This window comes from Ranitomeya imitator, chromosome 5 (genome assembly GCF_032444005.1).
Source record: "Ranitomeya imitator isolate aRanImi1 chromosome 5, aRanImi1.pri, whole genome shotgun sequence".
Classification (NCBI taxonomy): domain Eukaryota; kingdom Metazoa; phylum Chordata; class Amphibia; order Anura; family Dendrobatidae; genus Ranitomeya; species Ranitomeya imitator.
The window spans coordinates 81,132,473-81,159,476 of record NC_091286.1 but is presented as its reverse complement, the minus strand read 5'-3'; the positions used below and the strand labels follow the sequence as shown (position 1 = coordinate 81,159,476).

Genomic DNA, 27,004 nt, shown 5'->3' with positions numbered 1-27,004 from the left:
ACTTACATTCAACACATCTGAATCTAGGCAAGGAGGGGGAGCTCAGGACCCGGATTCAGGGGAGCGTCCCTTATGTATATAAGCTATATGTATCCTGGTCTGGAGGAGGAGCGAGCCAGTCAGAGGGAGACAGTGGAGCGAGACAGTTGGTCTCCAGGAGAGGAGAGTAGAAGGATGTCTGGAGCAGATGTAGGGGCCGAGCAGCCACGAGGGAGCTACTTCCCCTGGAAAGAGAGATATCGTGAGGAGTTGAATGGTGAAGGAGCTTCGAGGGAAGAAGCACTGTGGAGGAAAGGGCTCAGGAGGGGAACAGCGGAAGGACACCCTCAGAGCCAGAGCGCAGAAGCCGGGTACCGGGGGCCCGAGGTCGTGTTGTTCTCCAGCACACGCGACAGAACCGGAGGGCATAGGACTATATGTCAATTGCCTGTTGCAAGTCTGAGGTGAAGCAGTAACCCTAAGAGCCGGGTCATCTAAGAGATCCTATAAACAGGCTCAAACTGCCTATTGTACAGACATCTGTCATAGGACAGGAGAGAGGGGACCCTGTCAGCAAGCTTTAAGCCGCAGGGACCTCGCCATCTGGCGCAAGTAGGAAAGGCTTACAGACATCACCTGAAGTGGGATCCCTTATTGCTTCCAAGCCAGCCGGACTACAGCTACCCTACACCTGGTACCCTGGACTGAGGACTGCTACCATCAGTAAACCAGGTAAAAGACTGCAAACTCTGTATCCTCCAATTATTCGTCGGCATACACCGCCTTTGCTACCCACCGTGGGAGCCCTGGGGACATACTTCACCTGTGGGAAGTTATACCATCTAGCTGCCTTACCATCACCCCAGAGGACCCCTTTAAGCAGTGTCGGTCTCACTGACCGAATACCACAGGTGGCGTCACGAACAATAGACTTTATTCATAAACCCCCTAAAAGACCTTTCCCTTCAATTGGGCGCCCAGGGCCACGGACCAGGTTGCAGCCACCGTGACATCCCCTTTAAGTACCGGACCCGATACCAAGTACCCCGCTGCCCTGGCAGGTGACTCAGTAACATGATATGACTTTTTTGTTCCTTGGCCCTAGGTTATGGAGTCTCGCAGACCATGCATTAATAGCTCGATGCAATATGGAGGAAGCTGTGCGGAGTTTGGCCTTTAGTCCAGATGGATCGCAGCTTGCCCTTGGGATGAAGGATGGTTCGTTCACTGTACTCAGGGTTAGGTAAGAGATGTTTCTATGTAATTATTTATTTGCTAGGAGGATGACATCTTTTCTGTTTGGAATCCTCTTATTATACATTGTTACCATGGATGTTATCCTAGATGAGAGTTTATTAATATATCGGAAATGAAGGGGATAAATTTAAAGGAACCTAGACCTTAGAGTGGGACACTTTTATATCATCTTTAGCAAGCTATTAAACCACTTTATTAGGTGACTAGAAGTAATCTGTGAAAACTGTAACGAGAAAAGAAAATTAAATGCAGAATTGCCAGGTTTTTGGTTGAGCTATCTTCACAAAAAAATTGCAATCAAATGCAATCAAAATGCTGTATCTATCCTAAAATAGCTTCAATAAAAACATCAGGTCACCATGCAAAAAAAACCCAAGTCCTCACACAGCTCCATTGCCCGAAAATAAAAATGTTACGGGTTTTGGAAAAATGGTAACTCAAATCTTTTATTAATTACTAATTTTTTTACTAATTTCTGAATTTTTTCCACCACTTATATAAAAACAAAAATATGTAAGTTTGGTATTGTCATAATCATGCTGACCCAGACAATCATATCTCTAAGTATTTTATACTCCAGTATGAACAATGAAAAAACAAAGCCTTAAAATCAATTGTGGAATTGTGGGTTTTTTTTTCGCAATTTCACTTCATTTGGACCTTTTTTCCCATCTTCCAGTCCACTGTATGGTAAACTGGATGGTGTCATTCAAAAGTACAACTAGTCCCACAAAAAAAAGTCGTCATATGGCTTTATCAGATCTTCTCTTGGAAAAAGTGGAGGTAAAGATAAAAGATGAAAAGTAATAAGCTTTGATAAATCGGGGCCTCAGTCTTTTCTTTGTAGGTGTTTTCTATTTATGATCCTTTTCTTTTTTTTTTACTTCAAAAACTACATAAAAAAACCCGAACCTGGAAACCTGGCCTCAGATTCTTACCTGAAAGCATAAAAAACTAAATTCCACTAAAAACAGTTGTAATTGTTTACTAACAAACAGTGGGCATGTAAGCTTTCACCCGTTATTCTTTCTTTTTTATTTATTATTTAATTGTAGGTTTTTTACTTTGTATTTTTCACATTGTGCGAAGTATTAACAATATAGCATTGCATCTCTAAATTGATTTTATCTAACAAAAAGGGAACATTACTAAACTGTCTTACTTGGCATTAAAAAAACGAATTTGAATGTGGTTTTGCAGGGATATGACAGAAGTGGTTCACATCAAGGACAGGAAAGAAGTTATTCATGAAATGAAGTTTTCTCCGGATGGGTCCTATCTTGCTGTGGGCTCTAATGATGGCCTTGTGGATGTGTATGCAGTTGCACAGCGATATAAAAAAATTGGGGAATGCAATAAATCTTCCAGTTTTATAACCCACCTTGACTGGGCTGTGGATAGCAAATACCTGCAAACTAATGATGGAGCCGGAGAAAGATTGTTTTATAAGATGCCATGTGAGTATTCATGGAAAGCACTGATAAGGGTCCATCTGTTGCATATGAAGGGCTCCTACTATGCAGCATCCAACATCCAAATCCAGAGTAAGGGGAGCACTATGCTACAGTTCACCTGGCATCCAACTGAAATGGACATTTAGGAAGAGTTGCAGTAAATAAAAAATCCTGTGGCAGCAGTCGTTAGGAATAGGTAACTGATGTACTTAATGACATCTTCTCCAGGGGGATGACAAAGTCCTGGAGTCTTCTGACTCTGCAGCCATCATCTGATACCACTTTTTGGCATCAGTCGTTAGGTTTAGGTGACTGATGTACATAACGTCATCTTCTCCAGTGGTGTGACAAAGTCCTGGAGCCTTCTGACTCTGCAGCCATCATCTGATACCACTTATTGGCATCAGTCGTTAGGTTTAGGTGACTGATGTACATAACGTCATCTTCTCCAGTGGTGTGACAAAGTCCTGGAGCCTTCTGACTCTGCAGCCATCATCTGATGCCACTTATTGGCATCAATCGTTAGGTTTAGGTGACTGATGTACTTAACGTCATCTACTCCAGTGGTGTGACAACGTTCTTGAGTCTTCTGACCCTGCAGCCATCATCTGATACCACTTTTTGGCAGCAGTTGTTAGGTCTAGGTGACTGATGTACATAACATCATCTTCTCCAGTGGTGTGACAAAGTCCTGGAGTCTTCTGACTCTGCAGCCATCATCTGATACCACTTATTGGCATCAGTCGTTAGGTTTAGGTGACTGATGTACATAACGTCATCTTCTCCAATGGTATGACATCCTGTCCTTGAGTCTTTTGATTTTTCAACCAATCAGTATCGCCAGCGATTAGCTGACTGATGGACAGGATTTCATCACTTCTGGATCTTGGGAGACCACTGGAGGGTTAGTGCTGTAGTGTTGGACAATTCGAGTGTTTAGTTATTGCTACTAGAGTAAGGCCGGGATCACATATGCGAGAAATACGGCCGAGTCTCACATGTTAATATCCGGCATTGCCGCCATCACTCAGGAGCGGAGCGTGCAGCTCCATGTATTGCTATGCGGCCGCAAGCTCCGCTCCTGAGAGATGGCGGCAATGCCGGGTATTAACATGCAGGACTCGGCCGTGTTTCTCGCATGTGTGGTCCTGGCCTTACACTTACAATGAGCCCTACACTATGACATGTCCTAGAAAACCCTGATACAGTAATCCATCAGGAGATCTTGAAAACAGTTGACCTCACTTTGTGTTATGCAATGACTAAGCTGGTGTAGAAGACTTATGGCTATATGTACGCTAGGACTATATAGCCACGTACGTGCCCTTCTGACCCATTGTTCATGCATTACAGCTGGGAAGCATCTCACAAACAAAGATGAAATTAAAGGCATACATTGGTTTTCTTGGACGTGTGTGGTTGGACCAGAAGTCAATGGAATATGGCCAAAATATACCGACCTTACTGACATCAATTCAGTAGATGCCAATTTCAATAGCACAGCGTTGGTGACTGGAGATGATTTTGGGCTAGTAAAATTATTCAGGTTCCCTAGCCTTAAAAAAGGTAAGCTGGTTCCTTAATGTTTTCATTTATATGACATACCAATGCCTAAATTCTGTAACTATCAGCTGGCAGACAGGAATTGTGCAGGGAAGCCAACGTGGTTAAAGAGGACCTGTCACGTCTCCTGACTGGTGTGTTTTAGTAAGTGCTGACCTATGACAATTGTGGATCATCCTTTCTCAAAGTTGGGCAATGTAACTGATCTATGTTTTGCTGTTCCCCTGTAGTTCCTACTATAAATGGATGAATAAATTGATAGTTGAGTTTCACCAGTTGAGGGTTCGTCATTCAATAAATGGTTGACTCGATAAAGCTGGCATGTTTTCTCAATTGAAAACCCAATATGACCCAATGCTAGTGAAGAATTATCTCCTGGGAGAAGAAATGATCGGGCATTAAATGACTGGCTGGTCTTACTGAAATTGGTAGGTTTGGCCAACATTAATCTAATGTGTATGGCCACCTTAACCCCTTCTAGATAACCACCATACATGTACAACGAATGCCTCTTATGCATGTAGGGAGAGAGCTCAGGAGCCAAGCACGCAACATAGATCGCAGGTGTCGACTGTGTTATACAGCCTAACTGTGATAGCACCAGTCAATGACAGGTTCATTTAAGTGGTTCTATCTGGGGTAGGTCTCTGTTCCTAACCAGTGACTGTTTTGGCATTCTTCATACATGTATGGTGGATATCTAGAGGTGGTTGAGGTGGCCATACACTTTAGATTGCCTGCCAAGCCATACCAATTTCAGTAACACCAGCCAGTCATTTAATGCCTGATCATTTCTTATCCCAGGAAATAATTCATCACTGGCATTGGCTGATATTTGGTTCCCAATTGAGAAGACATGCAAGCTAGGCTGTATAACACAGATGACACCTGGGATGTATAGCTTGACTCCTGAGCCCTGTCCCTATATGCATAATCGGTTGAGTAGTTTGCTATGAGATTCGTCACTGCCATCTTGGTACTCCTATGAAGCCCAATGCTTTTTAAAAAAAAAAATGAAAATTGGCCTTGGCAAGAACCGGTTAAGATATATTACATCAGTGCAAATCGGTTGCAAAAGTGTTCACATCCTTTATCAGTAGTCCAATTGCAAATGGGACATTTTCACTCTTTCTGCTGTTTGTGGCTCTGAAATGTGCAAAGAATCCTTGCTCCTATTTACAGAATGCTTTAGCCTTTTTAAATCATCCACCAATGGAAATTGAACACAAACACTGGCAACAAGAGTGTGCGTTATTACTACGCTGCCTTCTTTACTTTTTGCAGTCCACCTGAATTTATCATCATGCATTTTTTAAACCCGTAATTGAAACATCCCCTGAAGCTCCCCTTGGGCATATGAAAGAATTATGTCAGATCAATGGATTTCTGTGTGTATTGATATGGATTAGACTGATTTAGAAGGCGTAGGCCGTGTCTTCCTCCACCTTTAGGGTGATGTATAATAGATGGTGTTCATGCAGTACTTACTATATATTAAGCTGCTGCAGTCAGTGCACACGAGCATTAGATCTGCGAGTCCCATACAAAGAGCATTTCTCATAGTGAACGTGATGATTTTGCCACTTGGGTACAGACTGATCTCAATTTAGCATACAAGTTTTAAATATTTATGCAATGAGCGGAAAGGAAGTTTCTGCTTTTCTAGAATTCAGTAATGTTTGCTGAAGATGAAGCCGTCAATGAATAAAATAACAGTGGTGTTTTGGGTCTGTTAAATAATGCACTTGAGCTTTCTCATCCCATTTATGAATGTTGACACACATTGCATTTAGGTTTCATGGCGTGACTGCAGAACAACCAAACCCATGTACAAATCAAAAAGACCCATGGGTTGCTGAGTGATACTAATATTTTATGTACACTGGCTTTAAAAAGAAATCTAAAATGTAAGTGTTCCTCTAAGGTGGGGTTTCTCAATTTTTTTATATTGGGACTTCGCCAGACTGACTAATGTGATGCTTGAACCTTACCAGAAAGACCGAGGTCATGTCTGGGGCTCACTACATGTGGGGGCAGTCTGTGCTAAAGTTAAAAATATTGCCTAATTTACCTTTCATTTGTCCTCTGAATTTTATATAACCTTATAAGAAATTCAAAATGGATGAGCTATGTTGCCAAACTTTACTGCATCCTTAAATTACTTCTGTAAAAGCTACCTCCAGAGTTGTGCCTCACCAACAACTGGGTGACCCCTCACCGGTGGAGGTCGCATCATAGTTTCAGAAGCATCAATCTTAGCCAATTATCCAGATCTTGGCTTTTAAAAAATTAATTACTGTAAGTAAACTGATTAGGCAACACTGGCAAGTCCACTGTTTTTTGCCTGATCTAGTTTATATACATTAGGCCTAAGTAATATTCCGCTGAAAACTTAGACGTAATGAAATGATGAATGAATTTTCTCCGATCCACACTGCCGTTGACAAATAGGCTGGTCATACACATTAGTTATATGAAGGCTATCTCTCCCGATCCTCCATACGCATGCACACTCAATGGACAATTATGTCCCTTGAGATTACAGGATTTTTATATGCTAAAATCCAACAGTCTGATCTTTATCTTCCCTTCACGCATTCAATAACTGTATCAGTGACAGGTTGTCACATCTTGATCGGCACCTGCTTCTGCGACACCTTCTTCTGTCACCAGGCGCCACCATATTTATTCTGTGGGCAGCATGGGTGATAGAAAAGGCATTGAACCAGAAGCTCTGGACGGTGCATTCCAGCAGTTTAGATTTGGATAGCTGGGACCTGCAGTGCTGTTTGATAGTAGGGCTATGTGTGCGGATTAGCTGGAGTTATCAGCTCCCTTCTCCAGCCAAATGGAGAGCACCACACCCTACTTAAGCTTCCACTTTACTGCTGGAAGCTGCCAGATATAGTCTTGTGCTTCTCTGGTTCATTCCTGTCTACTTATCTCCTTGTTGTGATCATTGTTCCCTGTTTTGACGTCTGCATGAATTTATGACTCTTCTTACGGATTTTGTACTTTTCCTGCCCTTTTGATTCTGACCGGGCTACCTGTCCTCTCCTTCCAGCCTGCACCACTGAACAGCAGCTTATTCCATGGCCACAGCCCACGGCCCCCTGTTTAAGTCCAGATCTTGTAGATAGGTTAAAGGATGAAGGCCAGGGCAGACCCTGGGATCTGGTAAGCGGAGTGGCTTGTGCTAAGCCTGTCCATGATAGCCATTTTAGAGCTGACAGGTAACCACTGACAGAATGTCCTTTCATAGGTGTTGCCATCTCTCTATTAGTATCCAGTTACCATATGGATTCTTCTCCGAAGAGTATTGACAATACATGTCAGGAGCATTGTAAGGAAACTAGGGCAACAGTAGATAAAGGACAGATGGGTATTGCCCTTACAGCATTCTACAATACTTATCAGCTTACAACAAACACTAGACTAATTCTAACGAAGGGCTCGCCTCCACAATAAGTTGTGAAATCTTCGTCGAGGTTCCTTAGCTAGCAACATTGGATTTGAGCATCCTCAACGGTTGCAAAGTTTATCTGAATACTCCTTATTCAAGCTTGTATTTTCAGGTTTCCTCTGAGTTTAAAACACTTCTACCACTAAAAACATCGTAATAAACAATATAACAAAATTTACATTTCACTATGAGCACAGATCTAGTCACTGCATGACTTTCACTACTGTTGACTGATATGAGGAAGGCTGGCCATAAACAATAAAAAAACTGTTGGCCGAACAATGCTTTGGCCAATTGTTCGGGTGACAGCCATCTTATCCATCTCACCAATACACAAAAGCACTTGCTACTGTGCTCTCTATGACAGAGCCGCCAATTGACACATCGGCCAACAGATTAGGTAAAACCATCTAATGGCAGTCTGAAATTGGACATAAGCCAAAAACAAGAGTGGAACAATCAGAGGAAGAGTATAATAGAAACTCGTCACCACTTCTGTATTTATCACCCACTCCTGGTTTTGGCTTCCAGATACTGAGGTAAAATACTTAATGTGTGAACATGGCGTTTGACCTTTGACAAAACCTATCGATAGTGACGGGTTCAGCCAACATTTGTCTAATGTATATAGAGATTTAAAGTCACCCTTTTGCATTTTTGTTGGCCATGGCAAGCTGTATTAATTTTATGATGTTTTCACTGAGAAGTGTGTTTTAATAAGGGAACATTAAAGGTTAAGTTTTAAAGTGTCTTTCTGCTGAGTCTATATGTAGGTAAGTAAAATGAATGACCTGCCAAAACTATCAACTAATTAAAATGCAGAAATCTAATGAACAATAACCAGTGGAGCTTTTTTGTGTCTTTAAGTTGTAGAATAGCTGGGAACTTGGTTGAGTTGACTATTTTTGTAATGGATCTGATTGCCTTCTATTATTTAAGGAGCCAAGTTTCGGAAATATGTTGGCCATTCTGCACACGTCACTAATGTCCGCTGGTCCAATGACTTCCAGTGGATTTTGAGCACCGGTGGAGCTGACCACTCAGTTTTTCAGTGGAGATTGATTCCTGAAGGAATGGCGAATGGTATAATTGAAACTCCACCTCAAGGTAAGTGTGATGGTTCTTTTGCAATGATCAGAAAGGATGTGATAATATCTTAGGGTTAAGGTACCGTCACACTAGACGATATCGCTAGCGATCCGTGACGTTGCAGCGTCCTGGCTAGCGATATCGTCCAGTGTGACACGAGGCAGCGATCAGGCCCCTGCTGTGATATCGCTGGTCGGGAAAGAAAGGCCAGAACTTTATTTCGTCATTGGACCTCCCGCAGACATCGCTGAATCGGTGTGTGTGACGCCGATTCAGCGATGTCTTCACTGGTAACCAGGGTAAACATCGGGTTACTAAGCGCAGGGCCGCGCTTAGTAACCCGATGTTTACCCTGGTTACCATCGTTAAAGTCAAAAAAACAACCACTACATACTTACCTTCCGTGTCTGTCCCCGGCGCTCTGCTTCTCTGGTCTGGCTGTGAGCGCCGGGCAGCCGGAAAGCACAGCGGTGACGTCACCGCTCTGCTTTCCGGCCGCTGCGCTCACAGCCAGACCAGAGAAGCAGAGCGCCGGGGACAGACACGGAAGGTAAGTATGTAGTGGTTGTTTTTTTTACTTTAACGATGGTAACCAGGGTAAACATCGGGTTACTAAGCGCGGCCCTGCGGTTAGTAACCCGATGTTTACCCTGGTTACCGGCATCGTTGGTCGCTGGAGAGCGGTCTGTGTGACAGCTCTCCAGCGACCAAACAGCGACGCTGCAGCGATCCGGATCGTTGTCGGTATCGCTGCAGCGTCGCTTAGTGTGACGGTACCTTTATGTCAGGCACCAGGGAATAAAATCAGGCAGTGAGCTATCAATCAAGCTAAAATGGCTAAAAATGGTGGGAAGGTAATTAACCTAGGGAGGTAGTTGTAGTCACACACAGAGCACTTAACACTTCATTTACACATAAATGAAAACACTATTTTCTCAAAAATGCAGCAACATATAGAAGCTATACAGTGGCATGTAAAAGTTTGGGCACACCCGGTCAAAATTACTGTTATTGTGAACAGTTAAGAAAGTTGGAGATAAAATGATCTCTAAATGGTCTAAAGTTAAAGATCACACATTTCATTTGTATTTTGGGCAGAAAAAAACAAATATATATATTAGGCCGGTTTCACACTTGCGTTCCCCTGATGTGCGGCGGGCTGCGGACTTCCTCCGTGAAGCCCTGCCCTCGGCCGCACCTCCCTGCATGCGACCTGCATATTTATATTTAACATTAGGTACGCAGGTCGTGCGGCTGTATGCGGATGGTGCCGCATGCGTCGTTTTGACGATGCGGCGACCAGCGGAGACGCAGCCATGTAGCATTTTTTTTTTTTTGCTGCATCCTCAAAACGACGCATGCGGCACCATCCGCATACAGCCGCACGACCTGCGTACCTAATATTAAATATAGGTACGCAGGTCGCATGCGGGCCGCATACAGATGTAGGCGGAGATAACAGCGGAGGTGCGGCCGAGGGCGGGGCTTCATGGAGGAAGTCCGCAGCCCGCCGCACATCAGGGGAACGCAAGTGTGAAACCGGCCTAAGTCAGCTTCTACTTACTCATCATATGCTTAACTCAAAATCTGACTATAAAGGCCTTAAAGTAAAATATTGCCCCATTACGATTTGTTCAAACCATGTAACCTTCACGTCTGATATAACGTATTTATTCTTTACAGGGATCATTTCATTTTCTGAGAATCCTGTCAATCCCCTGACTTTAAATAGTAAATAACATGTTTATGGTATATGATGAAGGGATTACATTAAAATGGATTTTGCTGACAAGTCACAAAGTGAAAATGAGGAGACGGCAGGATAATGATATACGGTTACTGCAAGACTTGGCTTATAGATTGGGGCTAGTTAATGATAAATTTAGAATATGTGTAGAAGGGTCTTGTAGTCCTTGGAGGGTCAGCTATATTATATTTAATAACTATGTGTAATCTAGTGCATAGAAACCTCCCACAGCCACATATACCTCTGTGCATTGTTATGTTATACAGGTGCTTCTCACAAAATTAGAATATCATCAAAAAGTTAATTTATTTCAGTTTCAATACAAAAAGGGAATCTCATATTATATAGAATCATTACAAACAGAGTGATCTATTTCAAGTGTTTATTTCTGTTAATGTTGATGATTATGGCTTACAACCAATGAAAACCCAAAAGTCATTATCTGAGTAAATTAGAATACTTTATAGCACCAGCTTGAAAAATAATTTTAACACCCAAAATGTTGGCCTACTGAAATGTATGTGCAGTAAATGCACTCAATGCATGGTCGGGGCTCCGTTTGCACCAATTACTGTATCAATGCGGCGTGACATGGAGGCGATCAGTATGTGGCACTGCTGAGGTGTTATGGAAGCCCAGGTTGCTTTGATAGCAACATTCAGCTCATCTGCATTGTTGGGTCTGGTGTCTCTCGTCTTTCTTTTGACAATGCCCCATAGATTTTCACATGATTGCATCCCTGTGCTGATTTTTCACGGACTTGTATGTGTGTTTTTGATCCGATCCACGGGTAGCATGTATCAGGCACTGGCTGTACGATCTCAGCCAGGTATGTTTGACTCTGAAATTCTGCTCAGAGAAAAAAATACTCGAAAAGCCGCCGGGCAGCACTGTAGTCTAGTCAGGGAGGTAGGTCTCTGGCGGCTTCTCCCCACCCGCTGCCCTGGATTGACAGGTCTCTGCCTACGTGCTCTTGTAGGGAGAGATCAGTAAGTCATTCACAGCGAGCGCGGAGAGGCTGCCGGGGATCCCCTTGTCATAGTAGTCTCCAATGCTTTTCAGTCCCCAACGGCTTTTAAAGTATGTTTTCCTCTGAAACGCCGCAGCACTTGAGTCAAACATACCTGGCTGAGATGACACTGCCAATGCCCGATACATGCTGCCAGCGGAGTGAGCACCATGATCAGCTGTCAGGTTCACTTTAAGTAAGAAAAAATAAGGTGACCATGTTCTTTAAGTAGATTTAGAGTATAACACATTATAGAGGATACACAATAGTATCGAGCATTATAGAGATCGTATACAGAATTGCATAGGATGGTTTATAATGTATATATCTAATAGTTTGTTTCTCTTGTTTTGTTAGAAGGCAACATTGATTCCTGTAGTGAAGAGTCGGATTCAGATGTATCAGATGTACCAGAACTAGACTCTGATATCGAGCAGGAGACACAAATCAATTATGATCGCCAGGTCAGTACAAAGGTGCAAGAAATGACAAACGGTCGGTTTACGAGACGTTGCAATGATTTTACTTATACACGGATGGATACGTTTGATATCATTATAGTAGCAATTTGTGCAGTGTACCGCAGTAGGATCTGCATGGACAGAAATACACAGGGGATTTTTTATTAGCATTTTTGCTTTTCATTTGTGCCATAATTTGATCAGTAGTGTATTGTGGGGCATATTTATCAAGATAAATGCGCCAGACAATTTGCTCTAAAGAATAACCTGACTTTAATGACTTGTACCATCTTAGCTGTTGAATAGGAGTAAGGAAAGTGGTTACCCAAAAAAGCCAAAAATGTGCTAAAATCCTGGCACAAATTTCCAACACAAATAAAGCCAACTTAATAGGTGGTGTACACTTACGCTAAATTTATTGCACAGCATGAAACAGCGATAAATTTTAAGACTGTCTAATCAAAGGGTTCATATAAACGATCGCAGATTACTGTTATTATTCGTTCACTGCACATCTGAAGATCTGTGTAAACAGGCTGTGTGAACAAGCAGCTGATTGGCGGGCGTTTAGTGCCGCCAGTCAGTTCATGTAAAGTTTGTGTAAATGGACATTACGTTTGCACTGTTTAATATATAGTACTTAACATGAGGTCTAAGAATTAGACAGTATCAATAAATATACCATGCTGTGTTATAGGGTTATTCAGAAAAAATTTTCATATATCACTTCCCCTAAGGATGCTTCTCTAGGCTCTATTTACCCATCAGATGCCATTGGAACTGTCCTGAAGCACTCCGGTCGATCATACGCAGTGCAGTCTCTCTCAGCCCGCATCCTGCCAGCATCGCTGTGTTCTAGGATATATCTAGAATGCAGCTTCTACTGTAAGGGATGGAAAGGTGTGAATCCTCTTTCATTACATTGTAGCAACTCACATCATGGAGCAGCGGTATCATGGTAACAAAGGAGAGCGATGCACTGCAGGATGGGGTGTATACAGGGGGCTGTGAGGAGAGATATAGTGCAGGAGGGGCCTCTGTATAATGGGGCTGAGAGGAAGGATATAGTGCAGAAGGGGGGACTCTGTATAATGAGGCTGTGAGGAGAGATATAGTGCAGGAGGGGCCTCTGTATAATGGGTCTGAGAGGAGAGATATAGTGCAGAAGGGGGACTCTGTATAATGCGGGTGAGAGGAGAGATATAGTGCAGGAGGGGACTCTGTATAATGGGGCTGTGGGGAGAGATATACTGCAGGAGGGGCCTCTGTGTAATGCGGGTGAGAGGCGAGATATAGTGCAGGAGGGGACTCTGTATAATGGGACTGAGAGGAGAGATGTACTGCAGGGGGGGCCTTTGTATAATGGGGCTGAGAGGCGAGATATAGTGCAGGAGGGGACTCTATAATGGGGCTGAGAGGAGAGATGTACTGCAGGAGGGGGCTTTGTATAATGGGGCTGAGAGGCGAGATATAGTGCAGGAGGGGACTCTGTATAATGGGGCTGAGAGGAGAGATGTACTGCAGGGGGGGCCTTTGTATAATGGGGCTGAGAGGCGAGATATAGTGCAGGAGGGGACTCTGTATAATGGGGCTGAGAGGAGAGATGTACTGCAGGAGGGGGCTTTGTATAATGGGGCTGAGAGGCGAGATATAGTGCAGGAGGGGACTCTGTATAATGGGGCTCAGAGGAGAGATGTACTGCAGGGGGGGCCTTTGTATAATGGGGCTAAGAGGAGAGATATAGTGCAGGAGGAGACTCTGTATAATGGGGCTGAGAGGAGAGATGTACTGCAGGAGGGGCCTTTGTATAATGGGGCTGAGAGGCGAGATATAGTGCAGGAGGGGCCTCTGTATAATGGGGCTGAGAGGAGAGATATAGTGCAGGAGGGGACTCTATAATGGGGCTGTGGGGAGAGATATACTGCAGGAGGGGCCTCTGTAATGGGGTTGAGAGGCGAGATATAGGGCAGAAGGGGGGACTCTGTATAATGGGGCTAAGAGGAGAGATATACTGCAAATGGTTCTTGGTGTACAAGGGCTGAGTTAGTTAAGTCAAGCTGTGTTTGTTGAATGCTGCTGAGAGACCAGTGATATGAAACTGCAAATTATGCTGTTTTGATGCATATTGCAGAAGATTGTCTTCTGTCATATGAATTATTCAATCTGCATTTGTAGTTTCACAAATCTCATCTGTCAGCAGTAGGCAGAAAACACAGGTCTGCACTGCCGTTGTGGGGGAGAGTTGAGCTCTGCTAATAACCAGCTAATGATTTAAAAACACACTGCAGCTATACTGATAGATGACAGAAGAAAAAATTGGTCAGGCAGGGTGCAGTACAGGAGCTATTTACCTACTGACATAGGGTTAATCTGTAGGTTTAAAACCATGTGTGCCTTATTACTGGAAGCGTGGTTACAGAGAGAAGATGTATTTATATTGAGCGTGGCTGTAATCTCTCCCAGGCACACTGATGGACAGTCTGTCCTGAACATACATGCTGCAGAGCAGGCTGTCAATCAAAATGGTAGGGATTATAGCTTCTTCCAGTAAGGAAAGCAGGAAGCCATGAAATTCTAACCTTATGTAAGCAGGCAAATAGCTTTTTGGACATGACAGGTTCCATTTAAAGGGGTTATCTAGGATCTGTATATTAATGGCTTTTTCTTAGGGAAGGTTATCAATATCTGATTAGTGTGGATCCAACACTCATCACACCAGTAGTGTGCACCCACCAATCCCGTGATGGTCCATACACTTCAGTGGGAGCTGATCCACACAATCTTTTTTTTTTTTTTTTCTAATAAAATAGATTTTTATTGATTTATAAAATGCAATAAACATTTAAAAATAACATGTGTTTTTCAATTCCCCCCCCAGCATTAATCCCCCTTTACCCATCCCACCCCTCTTCATCCCCATCCCTCCCCCCTTTCCCACTTAGACAGCTCACATTCTTCTTTTAACATGTCTTGTAGCATTATATACTTTATATTATACTAATGTCCTTCACTATGAATTTATATACCATTATTTTATAGGCGAAACCTCTTCAGGCCTATTTTCCCTTAATCTCCTCCTAACCCAATTCCAACCAAGGCGTCCACAATTTGTCATACAAAGCCATTTTCCCTCTTTTCTGATAATCCACAGAATCTTAAAAATGTCCACAGTGTAAATAGTGATGCTGTTGCAGCTCTATGTACTTTCTACTTTTGCCAAAGGATCTACTAACATCTAATTGGTGGGGGTGCCAGATGTCAGTATCTGATATTGGAGACCTCTCCTGAGGATAAGCCATCACTATGTAAATCCTAGAGATCCCCTTTAATAGTGGGTCACAGTGCTCTTCCAGTGCTCATAGTCCCTGGTGACAGAGCAGACACCGTCTTCCTCCTCTTCCTCCTCCTTCACACATTGACTGAAATGCATTATGCATGAGGATGCCGCCAGTGGAGCCGGTAATGTGGTATTGACATAACTAATTTTCTATAATAATCCCTTCCAGCTGGTGGGCCTTCAGGCATTTGTTGGAATGGGGGGACAAGAAGGGAAGGGATTTGTGCCTGTTATTTGTCACATTTTTACTTGCTTTGCTACTTAGCTAGCAAAATGCAATAAAAATTAATCAGTAAAATAATCTCCTTAGTGCGGCCTCAGCCTTTGGGCTTGCATCTTCATATGCAGAATATTGATAAACTGTATTATTATTTTTTTTTTACCCTGAAGGCTTTTTCATTATTTTTTTCTCGTACATACATTAAGCAGAATATAATATGAGACAAAGTGTGAAATAATAGTAGATTTGTTTTGTATTTTTACATTTGAGGTGCAAAGTTATTCAACAACTGTGTCAGCAATGGGAAAAAGTAATTGCTCCCTTCGACTTCAGTGGTTCATTAACCAGATTATTATATAGGTCTCTCAGACCTGATGAGACTGGTGTCTTTGCTTTGATAAACCATGTTAGAATGATTCCATAACCCTGTTAATAAAATAAGCTAAAGAGTGAGAAAGCTCATGAATCCAAGCCTGGGGCGGATATACCATTGGTACAACTTGTGCAACCGCCCAGGGGACCCACTGCCACCTTCCACGATTTAAGCAGCTTCTGTTGCAACTAATAAAGGGGTGCATTATGATGAACTATTCGGCTCATAAACTATTTTTGCACAGGAACCTCCTTCTGTTTGTGTCTGGTCCAGGAATATACAGTCTCCACTCTCCCATTCTGACTGACAGCTGCAGCTTGCACTGAGCAATGTGAGATCTGAGCAGCAGCAGCAGGGAGGAGGGACACTGAGGAACTGTCAATCCGTTTTGGTGGGTGGAGATTGAAGTCAAGCTTTCACAAAGGATTATGCAGCCATTCTGATATGTATTATCACATTAAGTACACTAGTCTCATCAGGTCTAAAGTACATGTTAAAGTATTCAATTTATATGATTAAATCTGGTAACCTATCTGCTTTGATTCCTGACTACACTACCTTTAGTCGGCAATGATAGTATTACATTGATGGCTTTGATACTGTTTTTATTGTTGCTCATACATTGCAGGTCATTAAACAATTACACCGCGCCACAAATAACTGCTATAAGAAACTAAACAATTCATTTTCTCAATGGCTTTGTAATATTTTAACACAAACTCATTTGTATGGAGGACAAAAGAATGACTGTATCCGTAATAGCGGTGCCTGTCGATAATGACATTTGTTTTCTCCTCCCTGACGGCACTTCATTCTTTATATATTCTGAGCCTGCGTCTGTATTTCTGGCAATAACTGATGGAAACATTCAGCATTTTAATTAGAGTGAAAGCTTGGTTTTCTTTTACTCTGCAGAAATCAGCCGTTCATAACAGCAGTGTCAGCTCATTAATGTATGCTCTGCCTAAAACTGACAAGAAGACAATGCGCACTAATGGCGGCATGGACTGCAGATGCCTACCTGGAGTAGAGCTGGCGCATTTCACATTCTGTACCAGTTCACTTCCTCAAATTATTATTATTATTATTCATTATTATAGCGCCATTTATTCCATGGCGCTTTACATGTGAGGAGGGGTATACATAATAAAACAGGTACAATAATCTTAAACAATACAAGTCATAACTGGTACAGGAGGAGTGAGGACCCTGCCCGCGAGGGCTCACAATCTACAAGGGATGGGTGAGGATACAGTAGGTGAGGGTAGAGCTGGTCATGTAGTGGTTTGGTCGATCGGTGGTTACTGCAGGTTGTAGGCTTGTCTGAAGAGGTGGGTCTTCAGGTTCTTTTTGAAGGATCCATCATGATCTTACTGACTGTCCGATCACCAAGTCACCACTTCTTGTTGTTGTCTTATTCCTGCTCTCCTGAATATTTTTTTTTTCTTTTAGTCCGCCATACAGTTTTAATGGATCTTTTTATTTAGTGGTGCTTTTTATGGTCTTTACAAGTGGACGTAACTCATAGATTCTCTGGAGACGTGTCTTTTGGCTTCTCTGCATTATCACCCTGTGAAAGCATGCCCGCTGGAAAAAAAAGTAGAGAACAGACTAGGGAGCAATGGGAATAAAATAAATTCACAAATTGGCCCCTTTTAACCTACTGACAGATCCTCCTTGACAGATTTTAATGGAGTCCTCCAACATATGGGTTAGCGGGTTCAAAATGGCAAAAAATGTAAATGGGTCAGCTCACGGGATATCTGATAAACGTGATAGCATTAGGTGCCTCGTTGCAGGGACCCCCACTAATCACATGGACAGGGGTCCCAGTCCCACATTCTGAGCTGGTGATGGATGTGCTCCATTCAATGGCTTTATCAGGGGTGTCAAACTGCAATCCTCAAGGGCTGCAAGCAGGTCATGTTTTCAGGATTTCCTTGTAGTGCACAGGTGATAATTTAATCACCTACACACATAATGAGTGCAGCACCTTGTGCAAAGCTAAGGAAATCTTGAAAACACGCATGGTTTGCGGCCCTCGAGGAATAAAGTTTGACACCCCTGGTCTATATGACAGATCGAGAAAGCTGAGCACTAGCTCAAACTCCTCTGGAGTATTCAACTGGACCCTTGTTCTGGAGATCGTGGGGGTCTCAGCAGATTGCACCTAGCTATCTTACAATTATCACCTATGCTTTAGACTATTTATGTGCTGTTTTGATCCTGCTGAGCCATTTGTTGGAAGAATACCCCCATGTTAGAGATTGGTGGGGGTCCGAGTAGCAGGTGCATTTATCGCCTATTCTGTGGATGGGTAATAAAGTCTTTTTTTTTCCTAACCACTTTAAAACATAATACACCAGTGTCTCATGTCACATCTCGTCATCGCAGGGTTAATGTTTAGTCCATGGCTACACGACTCACTATAAAACGACATACGACCATTTTGGCCACTGACCCCAAAGGGCTTTTGCATTGTGATTACTTTCAATTTCTGATCACTTTATATTATTGAGATGCAGAAACGCTCTGAAGGAGTCAAATAATTTACTGGTGACGCCGGTCGTAAGCCAGATGAGTAAGACGCATTTGATGTGTTAGGAGGATTACTCTCTCCCCTTCAGGTTTACAAAGAAGATCTACCTCAGCTCAAGCAGCAAAATAAAGAAAAGCAAAATTCATTGCCTTCACTTAAAAGAGAAAAAGCCCCAGAAGAAAGTTTGAAGCTGAAATTTGTACACGGGTACGTCTGCGAGTTGTCGTTATGTAATATCACGTTATTGTTATTGGTAATATGGTTGGCACTGTGATTGAGCCACTATTGCTGACGGTTTGGGGTTGCGGCTGGTTCTGGTGCCATGTTCCTGACTGTACAATGAAAAGGCTCTTGGAATGGTCAGAGTCTGTTCACTTTGCCTAATGTACATGTTAATTTCCTGAAACAGTGGGAAATTAGAATTTAAAAAATCCCCAGTGGCGAGTGTGAAATTTGCAAGAATTCCAATTTTTCGATTCTTAAAGAGAACCTGTCACCTGAATTTGGCGGGCCCTTTTTTCAGTCCGATGGGCGGTGTTTTCGGGTCTTTTATTCACCCCTTCCTTTCCCACTGGCCGCAATATTGTCTTGAAGTTAATTCACTTTCCGCCGTAGAACACGCATGCGCAAAGCAATCTTGCCTTGCGCATGCGCAATATGCTTTGCCCAACTGCGGGCAAAGCCGAAAAGCATTAGTGTGCATGCGCCGGCGCACTATGTCCCGGAAGTATTTTGCTGTGTTCCGGGACATAGTGCGCCGGCACATGCGCACTAATGCTTTTCGGCTTTGCCCGCAGTTGGGCAAAGCATACTGTGCGTGCGCAAGGCAAGATTGCTTTGCGCATGCGTGTTCTACGGAGGAAAGCGAATCAACTTCAAGACAATATTGCGGCCAGCGGAAAAGGAAGGGGTGAATAAAAGAACCGAAAACACCGCCCATTGGACCGAAAAAAGGGCCCGCCAAATTTAGGTGACAGGTTCCCTTTAATAAGGATTGCGATTTTAAAAAAAATGGCCAATAATGTAAAAAAAATAAATAAATTTAAACCTGATTTAAGCAATAGGTCATTTTCTAATAACAAATTCCCATCAATGATGTGGTTGAACCATGTGAAGTAGTATTACATCCAGATGCTACAGCCACAAATGAAGAACATGAATCAAGGTGGTGGCATCAGTTACCAATAGAAACTAACAGCACTAGGTAGCTGAGATAGTTTTCTCAAAACTTAAACTCGTCATCGTTTTGGAGAGTCTTGGACTACACTTTGACTAGAGGGGTACTTGCTTTAGGCTCTATTAATCTATGTAACCAATAAAGTACAAATAAAGCAATCCTCCATTGTACTCCAGAGCAGTCAGTCACTGGATTAATGAATTACGTATCACAGCCCGACAGATGAATTTAGGTTTGTATTGATCATGGTACCGATTCATGAAGATTGGCAATTTTCTTGATGAGGGGGCATGGGGGAGTCAGACATTCCTTATTTAGGAAGAGGTGCACGCCTCTTCAGGAATCAGGTACATCTGACTAGTGGTAGGCGTCACTCCACAAATCTTACCCCAGTACATGACTTTAGTAAGATTTGTGGCATAAGTTTCCGCCACAGCTTTTCGTGAATTGGACGAGCTGTGGTGTCACGTACCGTACCCCTTTGCCCATTTTGTTGTAGATGAGAGAAACTGGCGTTAAAACGGCAAAAGTCATGCTAGTGTGATGTGCGCCAAAACTTTGTGACTTTACAAAGCAATTTACAAAATTCTGGTGAAATTACTTTGATGAATCGGGGCCTATGTGTCAAAATATGTAGTAGCAAGGCTAAGAGGAGACTTAATAGCTGTCTGCAAATATCTGAGGGGATGTCACAGTGTAGAGGGATCATCATTATTCGCATTTACACATGGAAACACAAGACACAATGGGATGAAACTGAATGGGAGAAGATACAGATTAGATATTAGAAAAAACTTTGTCAGTGAGGGTGATCAATGAGTAGAACAGGCTGCCACCAGAGGTGGTGGGTTCTCCTTCCATGGAAGTCTTCAAACAGAGGCTGGACAGATATCTATCCGAGATGGTTTAGTGAATCTGGCATTGAGCAGAGGGTTGGACATGATGACCCTGGAGGTCCCTTCCAACTTTAACATTCAAAATTCAAAACAAAGTTTAATAATCTGTTATTTTATGTTTTGGGCTTTTGCTCCTAAGTTTCAGAATGAGAACAAAGATTAAATACTATAATTTACTTCTTCCTTTCAGATTTTTTTAATAACATAATATATTGTATATGAAGGTAGTTTTTTTTTCTTGCTCCAGCTACAGAGGCTATGACTGTAGGAACAACCTGTTCTACACACAGACTGGCGAGGTGGTGTACCATGTGGCAGCAGTGGCCGTGGTGTATAACAGGCTGCAGCATTCCCAAAGACTGTACTTGGGTCACGATGATGATATCCTCAGCCTGGCCATACATCCGGTGAAAGATTACGTAGCCACTGGCCAGGTAACATAAAGGCTTTCACACTTTTTATAACTGTATTTATCTTTCTTTCGTCCGTAAAGTTCATCAGTAGCATACATTTCTCTGTAGATGTTTAAATTGGTGTAACTATATGTAAGCTCGTGTCTTTCTCCTGTGCAATAATACTGTTGTGCTCATGGATGGTCTCTTAGGGGAACTGGTGAAATGTTGTGCACACTAATGGGAAGGCCTGGCGTAGCAAGCAGATTGTGCCTGTTGTATTCCCACGACGCGACTGCTCAGCACAGCGGCAATTACCCTCTGTGGTTTGGTGATTGTTTAGTAGGCAGTCACGTGAATTTGAAGAACAGCTGTCTCTCTCACAAATCCTTGCCGCGAATTGTAATTGCCGCACAGTTTTGCTGGGAAAAAACAGCTGTTCTCCTTCAAAATTCCGTAATTGCTTACTAAACAGTCACCTAAATGCTGAGCTTAATTGCCGCTGCAGTTTGCTGGCGTGTTGTAGCTGCACCACGGGTGTGAGCTGGCTGCTCTGTCTGGCCTTATGCAAAGAAGTCTGAGGAAATCAATACAAAAATTTACTCCAGCAGGTGCACGTAAGCTGAACAATGTGTGCACACAAACTGATGTGGCTTCACCTGCATCACATGTGTTACTGGGGTACTCTCATTTTCGTAAATGGTTAAAATTGCAAAGAACTTGTAAAAAGAATCAACTTTGCGATTTACATCTTATTAAAATTCTTCTCTGTTCTCAAGAACGGTGGAATTATTAATTTTATGGTTTACAGCTCATTGGCTAGTTTACCGGCCACCACTGCAGACTATCAGAGGTGGCTGGATTCCTAGACAACGGGCTTGTGCTTGTAAGCTGTTTGCTGTATGAAGGATCAGGCCGTCTTCTCCGGTGCTGCATAGGCAAAGCTGTCTCTTCTAGTAGCATTCGAGAGCGTGCAGTTCGGGCTCCCACTGTCAGTCCTCACCAGCACACCGTTTTCTAGGACAACCCCTTTAAAGGAGGAAAACTGCCATGAGCATGTGGTGTATTGTGATTGGATACGGAGTAGGATCATGGATGACCATTTGGACCCTGAGCAATGCATCATATTTAATAAAACCTGGGTCCACTGAGTTCTGTTTTTTTGTAGACTACCCTGTTTTATTCTACGTGACTTTAATTGAATGGTCAGAAATGTTACCGTTACCATGGACTTCGTCACCAATATCTGACATGTCATGCATGTGTAAACTTAGAGCATTCACTGAGTACATGACTGATGCCAGACTACTGGTCCGGGATAGATTTGGGTTACCAAAATGTCAATAATCCATTGTGTATGGACTATGAATATAGGGACACCTGTCCTAGGTGTATCAGTAAAACAGAAATACACGATGAAAGATGAAAAATCTCTCACAAGTAGATAAATACTGAAAAGGTACACATCCTTGACTTGAGTCTTGAGTCTTCGGCACTGTTAACCAGTAATGTACCTGTACTGTAAAACAGTGAATGTGAGAGCAGAGTCGCCCTGACGTGTGGAATCCTCTGCACTACACCACGTGCCCTTTGTAAAATGTGGAAAACAAACAGAAAAATGGATTTACAATTTTTTCTTTCATCTTCACTCAAAGCATTTCACTAATACGCTCAAAGGCAAGGAAACAAAATAGATGTTCTGTATATGGTGTTTTGAAAAATATTTCCTAACATAATAAAAATGTCTACTTACTATTTCATTGCTTAAATCATCTCACATCTGTCATCAGATTTGGGAGTCTGCTATAGAACAAATGAATTATTAATTAAAGGGACTCTGTCAGCACAGGATGACTGTTCATAACAATTACTGGCACTCGGTGCTATATGGCAGGGCTAATTGTTTATATACACCTTACCACTTGCTTGTTTTCCATCTGTCTACCCTCCCCTTTCTTTAATTGACAGCTCTGGCTTTATAGAGCAAGAGAAGGTCCAAGTAGGTTGGAAGGTGCACTTACATATTTGGCCCCGCCATAGTACACTGAGCGCCTCTACTTGGTTTCAACAGTCATTATGTCACGACTCTGTTGTCGGGTGTCCTGGGACCTCTTTCCTTGTCCCTAATGCTAGGGGCGCATTAGCTCGGATTGCTTCTCATGGTGAAGACGCCGGGGCCACGTACCTTGACTTAGTCCCTGAATCTGCCTTCAGTCTGTATCCTTCCTCCACCCAGGGAACAGGGGAGCAGTAGTATACCATAGTACACCAACCTGACAAGGTAATACGAACAGGGGTAACAAAAAATGCTAAACATACAAATATACTTACACATATCACAGAGGAATGCATTGGGGACTGGAGGATGGGGTTAAACCAAAGTAGGAAAAGAAAGGCAACTATCACACACTCAAAACCAAGCAACAGTCACAGATAAATCCACCAAACGCTTTCTCCAATGATAACCATCAGCAACCTCCATCCATGCACCATAAGCTATCTGACAATGAGTGCTAGCCAGGACCCAGATTATATAGGAGATGTGAGTGTCTAATAGTGCACAGCTCAGAGCCTTAATGTTCCAGGAGCTCTCAATGCAGCAGATTAACCACTGCACAGTCCATCTCCAAAAGAAATGTACCACCATTTAATATGAAGGTGAAGTGCTTCTAACCAGCGCAGGAATAGGAGAAATTAGACGCTGCGGTCTTCTGGCTCCTCTCTGTCGCGGTAAACCAGTGACACATTGGGTGCTGACAGAGTCCCTTTAATGCATGCATATTAAATTAAATAAGCATTCCCATCTTTATTTTTTAGTAAATATGTCTTTAAATGCATGTAATGTAGTGTGAGTGTATTAATATACTCATCTACATCTGCTCTCTTCGGGATCCAGCTCCGTATAGAGCTGACACTATATGAATCTCTGCTGTTACAGTATTCTGCATTTTTGGCCCTAGTCCGGCCCTATTATTCAGGATGCACAAAAGTCACATTTTTTTATTTTCTCTACAGTTCAGAAAGCAGGGTGGGAATACACTGTAGATGATTTTTGCGAACTATTATATTGATCATATTTAATTACGATTTAGATTGGACGGGATGCCGCAATTCATTTATGGGATACGCAAACATTGAAGTGTTTATCACTGTTGAAAGGACAACACCAAAGAGGGGTCTGTGCACTGGATTTTTCAGGTACTGAGCAATTTATTTTGACATCTTTTACTAGTTCTAGAACTTGTTCACTTCTTTTTTTCCGTAACATGATAACCACAATGACCCTGAGAAGTCTTTGGCACCGGAAAAAAAACAACTGACTTATAATGGGGTGTGTTGAGTTCTTTTGTGGTATCTTTAGATTTGACGCAAGAAATTGCTCTGAAGCCAGAATTATTTTTCCTGTTAAGTCTATTGGCATCTTCAACTGAGGGTCCAGATTAAAGGACTCAGTCAGTAAGTGTAATTCCCTACTATTTATATGCGTATGTAGCCCAGTGAAAGTTGAACCTGTGAGTACCTTTATGTCGTCTTTCCATTGGCGGAATCCAGATAAATCCCCGGGTTTTGCAGAATGCAAATGAATTGCTAAGTGCAGTGGGCGGGAGATGCACTTACCTAAAACTCTGCCCCTTGGTTGTTAACATTCTTGCTGCCTCCCTGTTTGTCGATTCATAGTTGACTTTGCCTCTGACATGATGTACCAGCCAGGAAACTGTGCAGATCAGTGGTCTCCTTGCTTCTGCTCAGTAACTTGACCTTCTGATGGCACAGACTTCATTGTTCTACTACACACTCGCAACAGAATGCTTAAACCTGTGGACACAGAAGTAAAGACATCGCTGAGCTGCACAGCGCCTGACATCAAAGGCAAAGTCAGCTATCGATCAGACAGGGAAGCGGCATGAATGTCCGGACCATAACCGAGGGGGCAGAGTTTCGGTAAGTGCACTCTCCCGCTAACTGCACTGAACTCATTTGCTTACCACAAAAACAAAGATTAGTCAAGGTTCAGACAATGAAATAACAATATGAAGGTACCAATGGGTTTAAGTTATGCAAGCACATATAAATGGTTTTAGGGGGGTCAAGCTTATTGACAGTTTCCCTTTAAGCCTCTTACAAAGATATCATCAGCCCTTATGTTTGCTGCGGTACTGATGATTAATGCCAGAGCAGGACTTGACTCTGCAGTTATGGCCCGGGGCTGGATTTTATACATCTGTGACAATGGGAATAAATGAAAAACCTGAATTCATGAATTACCCGGTGTCACAATACTTGACGTATATTGGGAACATGCAGCACTTTATATAACCATAGGGCTGGATTATGGTTGGTGGGTGGCTCCTATGTCATATGTGCGTATATCCTTTCTTCTGAATAGGTAAGAATTATGTCAATAACTCCAAAGAGGCAGCCACACGCCGGCATTTTCACTTCTTTTTGGTTAGATATGATTGCAGAGGATGCAAGAGGTGAACAATGTATTCCCTGCCCATATTAATAATGACTATCAGGGTCTAGCGATGAGGAACACCCAATGTAGGACACCCTAATAGGAGGTTTACTAAAACTAATGCTTATATTAGACACTGTCATAGTTTTCAGGCTTTCGTCTATTACTGGACTAGCCATAAAATCTGAGAACGACTTTACTGTTAGTGCTGCAGTCATCAGCATATACGGTTATAGCCCATAACGATGTTTTCAGCTGCCCATCATGGGTTTGCAGCGGCAGCACCGCCCAGTTCGTGGCAGTACGACAGCAAAGTGTGTTGCTACCATGGGGCACTGCCAGGCTGCAGAAATTCACTGTGTATCCATAGCATTATATCATGTAGAGTAATATATGTCTGTGGTTGGGGCGGCCCAGATGGCTAAATGCAGCATTAACACCTATAGGTCTTTATGGTGGGACATTACACATCAGCGATTTCTGTCATGTGCAATGATTTCTCTAATCTTAGAGGCAGACAAATGCTATAATTAAGTGAATTATACAGTCCTGGTGTATATGACGGCTTCCAGCTGCATGGGATGAGTCAATGGTTCATTTAGGAGCTAAATCTAGTGAAGTGGGAGCTTATCTGTGCCGACTCTTTATGCAATGCACAGGTCCATAGTTATGTGCCCATCTCATCATACGATCTCATCACGCATGTATATAGTTAACTCATTGGTGAACACAATCCTTTTAGATAAGTTTCTTGGATGATACAAATGTTAGGAGTGCTCGTTATCTTCCCCTGACATTTCCTTCTTGTAGACTATTCATCAGACCGGGATGTTCAGTTTCTCTCTGGACATTTCTGACAGCCGAGTTTTACAGAGGGCGGTTGTCCTAGGTGGCATGTACTCATATTTTCAGTACTCAGTAGTGGCTTCTTGTTTTACAGCTGATGGCAAATGTTTGGTGTCTATTGGCTTGGATGATAACCACACAATCGTGTTCTGGGATTGGAAAAAAGGAGAGAAAATTGCAACAACGCGGTACGTTAGACTCTACTGACACCTGCCATTTTGTTTTATGCTGTATTACTACTTTTCTGTTGTTGTGGCGTACTCACATGAAGTTTGTTCTAAAGTAGGGTTTACATTTAGGTCCAGAAATATTTGGACCTCTTAATAGAAGAGAAACTGACCTACATTAGGATGAAAAAAAGAAGAAATCCATCAGAGACAGAGATCTGAAATGTTAGGAGTGGCCAAATCACCAGTTGTGTACATTCTGCGAAAAAAGAGTGGACTGGTGAGCTTGGCAACTCAAAAAAGGAGGGACGTCAACGGAAGACCACAGTGGTGGATGATCGCAGAATCCTTTTGATGGTGAAAAAAAAGCCTCAACATCCACCCAAGTGAAAAACACTCTCCAGGAAGTAGGTGTTTGAGTATCTAAGGCTACCATAAAGAGAAGACGTCATGAGAGCAAATACAGAAGGTTCACCACAAGCTGCAAAACATTAATTAGCCTTACCAATAGAAAGCCAAGATTAGACTTTGAGAAAAAAAATCTAAAGAAGCCCCCAGTTCTGGAAAAGCAATCTA

At 42.6% G+C, this 27,004-nt stretch overlaps 1 protein-coding gene across 1 annotated transcript in view; it reads left to right on the top strand.

Annotated features, from left to right (window-relative positions):
* EML6 (EMAP like 6) overlaps nucleotides 1–27,004 on the top strand; it is a 178,409-nt gene that overhangs the window by 60,085 nt on the left and 91,320 nt on the right. The window contains exons 8-16 of the mRNA XM_069768872.1: nucleotides 1,085–1,222; nucleotides 2,437–2,693; nucleotides 4,044–4,256; nucleotides 8,656–8,823; nucleotides 11,919–12,025; nucleotides 18,580–18,698; nucleotides 20,812–20,998; nucleotides 24,049–24,154; nucleotides 26,356–26,449. Coding sequence (XP_069624973.1) covers nucleotides 1,085–1,222; nucleotides 2,437–2,693; nucleotides 4,044–4,256; nucleotides 8,656–8,823; nucleotides 11,919–12,025; nucleotides 18,580–18,698; nucleotides 20,812–20,998; nucleotides 24,049–24,154; nucleotides 26,356–26,449 — 1,389 coding nt within the window. The remainder of the gene's footprint in view (nucleotides 1–1,084; nucleotides 1,223–2,436; nucleotides 2,694–4,043; nucleotides 4,257–8,655; nucleotides 8,824–11,918; nucleotides 12,026–18,579; nucleotides 18,699–20,811; nucleotides 20,999–24,048; nucleotides 24,155–26,355; nucleotides 26,450–27,004) is intronic.